The sequence below is a fragment of the Capra hircus genome, chromosome 7 (assembly GCF_001704415.2).
Source record: "Capra hircus breed San Clemente chromosome 7, ASM170441v1, whole genome shotgun sequence".
Classification (NCBI taxonomy): Eukaryota; Metazoa; Chordata; class Mammalia; order Artiodactyla; family Bovidae; genus Capra; species Capra hircus.
The window spans coordinates 50,615,042-50,625,032 of NC_030814.1; the positions used below are offsets into that span (position 1 = coordinate 50,615,042).

At 40.3% G+C, this 9,991-nt stretch overlaps 1 protein-coding gene across 4 annotated transcripts in view; it reads right to left on the bottom strand.

The window, feature by feature from the left end:
• FBXO38 (F-box protein 38) overlaps positions 1-9,780 on the bottom strand; it is a 66,942-nt gene extending 57,162 nt beyond the window's left edge. For 2 of the 4 annotated variants that reach the window (XM_005683138.2, XM_005683137.2), the window contains exons 1-2: positions 9,674-9,780; positions 1,538-1,728 (exon numbers count right to left, since the gene is read on the bottom strand). In XM_005683138.2, coding sequence (XP_005683195.1) covers positions 1,538-1,665 — 128 coding nt within the window. In that variant the 5' untranslated portion in view covers positions 1,666-1,728; positions 9,674-9,780. Of the gene's footprint in view, positions 1-1,537; positions 1,729-3,531; positions 3,564-9,673 lie in introns of all 4 variants that reach the window. The other 2 variants (XM_005683135.3, XM_005683134.3) reach the window with 2 other exon arrangements.

Below are 9,991 nucleotides of genomic sequence, written 5' to 3' on the forward strand. Positions count from 1 at the left end.
CCTAGTTTGTCATAAACCGGATCCCCACATATATTTGAATCCACATATGGAGTCTGTTTTACCCAACTGGCTGGCTATCTTCTCCCATATCAAATCTTTAATTATTTTATACTTTAGAAAACATCTGCTAGGGTCAGACTATTTCTGGAAAATTTTGGCTACAGGATTTTTCCTGCCAGATTAACTTTACTATCATCTTGCTAGTTTTTTATTAAAAGGTTGATTTATTGGGCCTTCTATTATCAGACAGAACTGAACAAAAACTACACTGACAGAATAACAAACTGCAGAAGATAAAGACTGAGACAAATTCATACTGAAAGAAATGAAGTGCCTATGGTTCCCAAAGTAACTCTATCACTATTTTATATAATCTGCAAATATTTAATAGTTTTTTATATATTGAAAACCTTTCTAGGAACTTCGTATGTGGAAATTTCCCCTAAGTAAATAATCTAAAATAATGAAAAATTCTAATGTTTAGAGAAGTTAATTGCATTATTTAAGAGAAAAATTGGAAGTAATCCAGATGAAATACAAGAATAAAGGTAATTACATCATAGTCAGTGGAATAGAAAGCAGTGACTAAAATGATAAAGGCCATGTAGTAATATGAAAAAAGGCACAACAAAATCATAATCACTAATGTTTTGTGTCATGCAGTGTATAAAGTACTTTAAAACAATTATCTCAGATGGGAGGGAGGTTCAAGAGAGAGGGGACATACATATATCTATGGCTGATTCATGTTGATGTTTGACAGAAAACAAAATTCTGTAAAGCAATTATCCTTCAATTTAAAAATTAAATTAAAAAAATAATTATCTCACTGAATCCTCATAATAACATCTTTATATCTATCATTGGTCCACAGCTAGCAAATGAGACTCAAGAGTCAAACTCTGATCTCTCAACCAGGAGACAAAGTATGTTAGGATGTGTTTATTTGAGTAATAATGAAAGAAGAGAGCAGGAGAAATTATAATGACAGAGTTTTTTGGTTGTCTTTTTGGATTTGTTTCTGGTTTTTGTAACACTTGTTAAGTACAGTTTAGATAAAAATATAATTTTTAAAAAAAGGTTTTGAAAAAAATTTGTCAAAACAATCTTAATGTGTACACTGCATAGGGGGGTTATTATTTCACAAAACTTTTTTTTCCATTTACTTACATATATGTTGATCTTACTGTGGAATGTGGGGCTTCTTACTGTGGACTGTAATCAAAAAGTCAGAAACACTGTCTTATGCTGTACACAAATGGTACTGTAATAATAAAAGTCAACAAATCTATCAGTCAGTAAGAATTCTAAGAAGCCTGGAATGTTAACAGTCTAGATAATGTCTGCCCAACAGAACTTTCTGCAACAAAGCAAAGTTCTTCACTGTCTGTGCCATCCTATACAGTAGCCACTAGCCATACCAGGTCTTTAATTTAAACACCACATGTAGTTAGTGACTACCACACTGGACAGACAGCTCTAGGATTTGCTTCTACCTATAAATTCCAGGTAGGTGAAAATCCAAACAAAACCTTACCTAAAAATATGGCAAAGCACTTCATGTGAAAGTTGATTCATATAGTCCTTTGTTTCATCGGATACTGCTTCCTCAAGAATTTCATTATTCGTGAGACACGTTTTAACACTTTTCTTTCGTGGACCCATTGCTGTGTTAGCTCCAGGATCAAAGAGCAAATCTCCCCTCTTGGTTACTTGACTTCAGAGCACCTGAAAGCAACCAGTGATTAGAGGAGACTAAAACACGCCAAACCCAGACAGAAATTATCCTTATAAAACATAGGTAAAACAATGTCTATTCTAGAATACAGACACAACAGTTGTGCTATTACAATGATACAGGCTACATTCAAATTAACAAAAATATTACACAAAAGGCACAGAATGTCTTTTTTTCTGAAGAGAAGTAAAGGTAAAAACTAATTATTTAGAATGAGCAAAAATCCAAAGAATAGGGAGTTCCTGAATTCTATTTGTACTGTTGCTTCCTAGCTAATTCACTCAATTTCTCCTGTGTGTAAGGTAAGATCAATAAACCAGATACAGGTGCTTATGATTCTAGGATTGCCCTTAACACAGCAGAAAGTAGAAGACTCTAAGATTCTAGTCCTGGGTCAGCCCCAGATTATTTCTATGAACTTGGAACCACTGTTTAAATTTTTCATTCTCCCACCAATAAAGTGTGGGAATCCGATTCCACCAGTGGGTCACATATCCATTTAAGAATTTAATTAAAAAATAATAATAATAACAACCTTTTCCACAAAAAACAAACAAACAAAAAAAACTGCTTAATTTTATATGCAACTTCAGAAGAAGAATAAAACTACCCTTTTTCCTCTCTCTCTCCCATATATATTAAGGAGCAATTCACTTTTGTACTAAATGTATGTATTGTTTGTGTGTTTGTGGGAAGGAGGAGGGGATGAGAGGGAGAAAGGAGGAAGAACGGAGCGGGGAAAAGAGATAAAAGTCAGATGAGCGAACTTCCGCCTAGAGGTTTGTTTTATTTCGTAGGTCAAGTTAAGAGGGAACTATGTGAAAACAGTGTCATTTTTTTAAATAAAATCTTTATTATTTTCTGATTATAAAGTTACTGTATGCTCATTATAGAAAGTCTGTATAGAAAAGTATAAAGATGTAGAAAAGTTATACCACTCAAGGCAACCAGTGTATTTCCTTCTAATCATTTTTTCTGTGCATATTTTAACCTAGTTGAGCTCATATATATAGTTTTACCTATTCATGTACAACAGTCACTCAACATGAGAAAATTTTCCTGTGCTATTAAAATCCTATTTTTTAGTAACTGAATTTGAATAGAAAGTGAATATAGCAAAATTTACTGAACTGTTCTACTACTGAATATTGACTGTGCTTGGTCAGTCATGTCCATGTGGTCTCTTGTGACCCCCATGGACTGCAGCCCACCAGACTTCTCTGTCCATGGGACCCCTCAGACAAGAATAATAGTGTCATTTAAATAGTATTATCAATTATCTCTGGTAAAATTCTGAAAAATTAGCTGGGCTCAAAGTGAGAGAACTCTAGAGTTCAGAGCTTAATCATGTTACAGTGATGCAAAGAATTGCTGCTGCAAATCTGTCAGTCTCTCATTTACAGTGTTTGCTCCCTTTCATGCACCACTGTTTTTTCTTAATTATACTGGTACTACCAACAGTTTGTAAAGTGGACCACGTGCTTCCATTTTCTTACAGAGATGAGTCAATAAATCCATCACCTTTTCTTGATGACCTGAAGTGATCAATATGAATATACATGATATTCTACAATATATTCTCAGGGATTAGTGAACTATATGGAGTTCCTGGGGCTCCTTTGCTTCAGCAGATGGGAGAAAGCTACAAGGCTAAGTGAATTCTTATATTTTTGTGTGTGCATGTGTGTGTATGCTCTGGTCTCTTCTCTCACTGAACGGTTATGCACTGTGAATTATGGCAGGTGTCAGGATGCTTGCTTCTCTCTGCACACCACCCAAACACACACACTAACCTCTTAATTTGCTGCTTCTAATCAGCTATGGCCTGGAAAACCAAAGAAATAAATGTTTAGAATTGTGGGTAGATTAATATCAACATGCACTTAGTACTATGGCTTGAAGGAATTCTACAGAGTAGGTACATGAGCTATAGTTCACTGAATTTGTTTTTAAAGAAATATATACACATGATCAAACAGAAACCAAATCAGCCTACAAGAAATCCTAGTTTCCAGAGCATAAAATGTTTCCAATCTGATCAAGCACCTTTCCAATCTAATTTTTCCATTTTTACCACTTGCTCATTCCAGCCACACCAATCTCAGTTCATGCATTTATTTCACATTCATCTTTTATTCCCAATAAGCTACTAACTCTGGCCAGAAAGTCCTTCCTTTCCCTTTCTTTTTCTTTTTTGCTAGAAAGGCATTATTCTGCCTTCAAAATCTAGTTTAAACGTTAGGTTCTCTGAGAAAGTGTCTCCTACTAAACCGCTCTTCTGAGGCCCCTGTGATACTTCACTAACATATGCTTCTCCCATAGCAGCCTGGATAGTATTTTACTGATTGTGTCTCTGCCAGGAAAAGGAAAAAGAATCTCAATCTCATGCCACTGGGTGATGACAAGCCCTCGTTCACAGTAAATCATACATCTGCTGTGTAACTATCCATCAGTCTTTCCATTCTTCCATATGTGTTCAGCAGCAAGGCTCCTAAGAACCATTTCATGCTCTTATGAGCATTCTATTTGCCACAACAGCACTCAATGATCTCAGCAACAAGCCTGTAACCCTGGCAAAAATATAATCACACTCTAATAAGAACACAAAATAGCTACCCTGAGGCATTCAAATACGCTGGCAAGACTATTAATCAGTACAGACCAGTCCAACCATGGATTAATTCTCCAGTTACGTTATTTAGCACATGCTTCACCCTTTATGCCCTCACCTTTGCTAACTCTAGATCATTCATGGATACCATGTTCTTGACTTCATGCTTTAAGTAAAAATCTTTCTTGGCTCTTCAGCCTCCTTTTACTAAGCGGTGTAGATCTGCTACCCTCATCTTATGATTCTACTTTTTATCGCTCCTTATTTCGCAATAGTGAGGTTTTGTGTGAATCAGATATCGTAGCTCTAGTGCACAACATACACTTGCAATTTTAAACAAACAGACTGCTCCTTAAATATCACAGAGTTTATATAAATTTCCCTCATTTAGAACTCAGAAAAATATTTACTCACAGATATGAAATTATACAACATTACAGAAAGGTCAGGTTAGGTCTCCAGCAAGCCCACAAAGATCCATTTAACCTAATATGCATTAACACTAACTACCAAAGAGCCTAAGTTACTAGGACTGTAACAAAACTTTAGGTGAAATTGTATATATAGTTCCCATATCAAGTCTCGAATTGAAAACTTGGTCACAGAGCTACTTATTTGTCAGCAAGTGGAGTAGTGATGCCCCTGCTACAAGCCTTCAGTGGGGAAGGGACTCATGGAGATGAACACTGGGGTAGAGGATAAGACTTCCATCTTCTACCTAGGGGCTTTAACAGCTCAGGACCCACACCTAGGAATCACCAAGTCCTCTCCAGCCCCAGTAGTGCCCCTGGCACTACTAAAGACTTCTTCAAGGACTCAATTCTTCTCCCTCACCACTACTCAAACTCTATTAAAAACAAACAACATCAACCAAAACACCCCACACAACTGTTTCAACTGAAGCTGGCTTCATCATCACTTGAGTGAAATACATGACTAGACTATGCTGAGAGCATTTAATCCCAAGCACTAAGTACATAGGCCTGGTATCACTGTTTGAGAAGAAAACACTATGAAAGACACAGAGACCTAGTGATGATGAAGTCTCTCTTATATGTGCACTCTCTCTCTCTACTGCTTGTCTTTCAGTGGAATGAAGGATAAAAGCAGGTGGCAACAGAAAACTACGACAACTAGCCTTCTATGTCTTGGTTTCCTCCTACCCTTCTCTCCAAAATATCACCACTTGTCACCTGAGAAACTCAGCAAGGTAGGAGCGGTCCAAAGCAGCAATAGGCTGAAAGGGGAAAAGAGGGAAATTCCAGTTATCAGCAGTAGATAAAGATGACACATAGGAACAAGTTCGGAGAAGGCAATGGCACCCCACTCCAGCACTCTTGCCTGGAAAATCCCATCGACAGAGGAACCTGGTAGGCTGCAGTCCATGGGGTCGCTAAGAGTCGGATACGACTGAGCGACTTCACTTTGACTTTTCACTTTCATGCATTGGAGGAGGAAATGGCAACCCACTCCAGTGTTCTTGCCTGGAGAATCCCAGGAATGGTGGAGCCTGATGGGCTGCCATCTACGGGGTTGCACAGAGTTGGACACGACTGAAGCAACTTAGCAGCAGCAGCAGCAGGAACAAGTTTAGCAGAGGAGTTATGGACGGTAAGGAGAGGTGAGTATAAATAACGAGTACAAATATATAGAGACTATTATCTGCAGCAACAGGTGTTATTTGGGGGGGATTCCCGGGTGGCACAGTGGTAGAGAATCTACCTGCTAATGCAGGAGACACAAGAGATGCGGGTTTGATCTGTGGGCCGGGAAGATCCCCTGGAGTAGGAAATGGCAACCCGCTCCTGTATTCTTGCCTGGAAAATCCCATGGACAGAGGAGTCTGGCAGGCTGCAGTCCATGGGGTCGCATGCACGCCTAGGTGGAAGAGTCAGTCACGACCGAGCACACGCACACAAGTTCTGGAGGCTAAGACTCTAAACCTCTAAGAAATGTCATTCTGAATGACAAAACTCATTTTCAAGGAAAGTTAAAAGGTGAAAGGTCCCTCAGAGATTAGTCACACAGTTCTTAATTTTTTGTGGGTCACAAACCCATTTGGGACTATGACAACAATTGCACATCCCCCGAAGAGAAAAACAAAACACTTCGAGACTCATATACTTTCAGGGGCTTCACAGAGACATGCAAGCTCTTCACCAGGATGCTATCCAAACCTGGTTCCTTAATTTTTAGATAGACGAACAAAACCAGAGGGCAAAAGTCACTTGCCAAGGGCATATATTAAGCGTCAGAGTTTATGCTGGGATTCAGATTTTTCAGCCTACACTGTATAACCTGTCATCAAGTCAGTCCTCTGCACTTCAGCTGGCTGCTGCATTCCAGAACTATGCCCCAGTGCTTGGAGACGCACTTCTTGATGCTCTGATAAAACTGCTGCTGACCACACCCTCCTTCACAAATTAGAGCCCGTGGTCCATCTAATTTGATTCCCACACAATAGCCTACAGAAGCCCTCAGTCTCTACAGTCATCCTGTAAAAGCTGTGTAGCAGACTTTAGCCAAAGGAAGCATCGTTTTTGTTTTAGTGGTCCACGTACATTTAGTGTTTTGTTTTAGTGGTCCAAGTACATTCTAACTAACAATAAGTCTGAGTTGTTTCTGAATATTCTTTAAATTTGAGAAACTCGACAAGGGAAGGAAGGTCCTTTTCAATTTCTTAGGCTGCTTCGTTCCTTGCAACCTGCCAGTTCAAGTTTCCCCCTATCCCAAGCCAGACTACCTATCCTCTACTAATTTAATTCATCCTGGTTGCTCCCAAATTTATCCCTCTCTTTTAAACCTTAACCCTCAAGGCTATTTCTACTATTTGCTGAGGAGCACCAACATTTCCTTGCTTGCAAAAATCATTTCCCTTTTTATTCTCTATTCCCATTGGAGAAGTTTTAACACTTATTGTACACAACTCTATCATTGATACCTATAAAAAGTCTTGCATAAATCCACTCCTTTACTCCCCAAATGTCCAACTTAGAAATCTTGTTATACCTTGTCAACATCTTCTTCCATCTCTCTTATTCTAATTACTCTCTTCCTCAGATCACACTGGACCTTCCAAGGTACATGTTTGTTTCTTACTAACATACTTTATAAGGAAGAGATAAACTGACTTATCTTACAATTAATTAGACAACTTAGGGACCTCTACTTTTATTGGACTTTCACAATACTGAATCAATTTCCCACTCTGTATCTAATTAATAACAATTTTTTGGAGAAACTCCTTTTTTAAAACTTGCTATTATCAATCTATCCATCCATCCAACCATCCCCTCACTTGATTTATTTTTTTATTGCCTACTAGGTGCTATGTAGTGACAAAGCCTTTCCTCCCGTGAAGCTCCACTGTCAAGGGCTCCTCTGCCCCTTAGGTTTCTAACACCTTTCTTTAGTTGTTGTTGTTTTGGCTTCAGTTTGCTCATATCAAAGTAATACTGTATGTCACTTAATCTGATACCATTCCTCATAGATCTTCCGTCTACCACCTAGAACAGCCTCTCCTGCCTAAAGAAATGCTGCACCACATCCACCAAGTTGCTCAGATAAAAAACAAACAAATGAGAAAAACAGAAGTACAGTGCTGAAAACATCTAGGAATCATCCAGTCGAATCTTTCATTTTCCAGATAAGGAAAGTGAGAACCAGAGAGGTAAGCTGGCTTGCCAGAAAGTATCAGTGCTGTAACAAGGTACCAGTACCGGTGCTGTCTGTATCTTTAACTCAAGTCCAGTTTTATTTCACTATGTCACATTATTATATTCTGGCTTTTCCTTTTTCTCTTTTTCTATATCTTAGTATCTTTTTTTTTTTTTTAACTAAAGAGTGTACTTCCAGGGACACAGTCATTTAAACAAACACACACAAAAGTTTACGCAAAGAGGACATATGAATCACAGCACAACAAATTTTAAAGAGAAAGAGCCTAGACCAGTAATAGTAAAAAATGAGATTTAAAAATTAGAAACACAGATTTTTCTATCTATATGGCTACATAATATGCACCCTCCATATCTCACCTTTCCCTTCCCCCAGAAAATCATGCATCTATAGTTATTATTTTATTCTTCATTTGCACAGTTGTTGTTTAGTTGTTTAGTCACTAAGTCCTGCGGGACTCTTTGCGACCCCATGGACTGTAGCCTGCAATGCTCCTCTGTCCATGGGATTTCCCAGGCAAGAAAGAATACTAGAGTGGGTTGCCATTTCCTTTTCCAACGGATCTTCCTGACCAAGGGATCGAATCTGCGTTTCCTGCATTGGCAGGAGTGTTCTTTACCGCTCAGCCTGCAGAGTATGAGAAAGGGGATTAAGAGCCTGTGACCTAATCTAACTAATTCATTTGTCTGATGAGAAATCTCCAGTCCAGAGAAAGGAAGGTATTTGCCCTAAGTAAGTAAACCAGCAATTTAGGAGCAGTTTTAAGACAAAGGTCTGTTTTTCACATTTGCGTGTTTTACACTGCTGATATAGGTTCAAAAAACAAAGTCTTCAGGACAGAGCTTTTCAGCGCACAGGAAACACAGCAACCTTCCTAATTACCCAGGTGCCCTTGGTTGGCTTGGTGTCTGGAAACAAATATGGTAGACACTTCTGATAAGTCATCTCCTGGTTAACCAAAAATGCAGAAAAGAGAGGCTTTCAGGCGTGTTTCTAAGGAAAGACTCCTTAAAAGGGAGTTGAGATTCTGACTTTTGAGCTCGGAGGGGCATCAAACGCACCCAACACCCTCATTTTACAGATATGTAAGCCGTGCCACAGAGAAGGTAATGGACATGGGCAAGGTCAGAGTGAGTCGGTGGACGAGGTAACACTAGAACTCCGGGCTCCCTATCCCCCGGTTGGCCGCCTCTACAGATGTATTCACTGCGTCCTGCTCGGATAATCCCCGCAGTAAGCTGACTACAGGCTTTAATTCACAGGTTAAAACACTGACTTAACATTAAAATCGTGGAATTTGTGACGCCCAGAGTACGACGGGGTCCCAGAAGTTGGCCAGGCCAGAACTCCCACTTTGTTCAGGAAATCCTGTTTCATAGACAGTGCTATGTACTGGGATCTTGGGCAAAGTTCAGGCAAGGTGGCAAACGCCGCCACCAGGCCCTCGAAGACCAACCACTACAAACCCAATCCACCACAAACCCAAGCCCGGCTTTTCGAGGAGCTCTAGGCCCGAAAGGGGCCGGAGACCGAGAGCCCAACCGGTCGAGGGCCCTAGAGCCCGATCCAGCCGCCTCCACCCGCTGTACGCACCCTGGGCTCTGTAGTTCGCCAACCGCCCCATGCCCACCAGCCCGCCGCCTCACCTATGTCAGCCCTCCGTTTGTTGTACTGGTGAAGGGGGAGGGAGAAACGCGACAAACACTTCCCGCGGACCCCAACGCCGCGACACTTCCGCTTCCGCCGCCCCTCGGCCACTTCCGGAATGTGGGCATCCGGGGCTTGGCCCATTCCCTTTGCCCATGTTGGGTGTGAGGCTCGGGCGTCCAGGCCTGGCAGCCATGTTAAGCGTGGCTTTTGGGTAAACTCGCGGCAAGTCCTTCATTCACGAGACAGCGTTACCACGCCCAAAGTGTGTAGCGTCTGCCGCGGGATAAATAGTCCAGATTCTGCGGTTTGCTTCT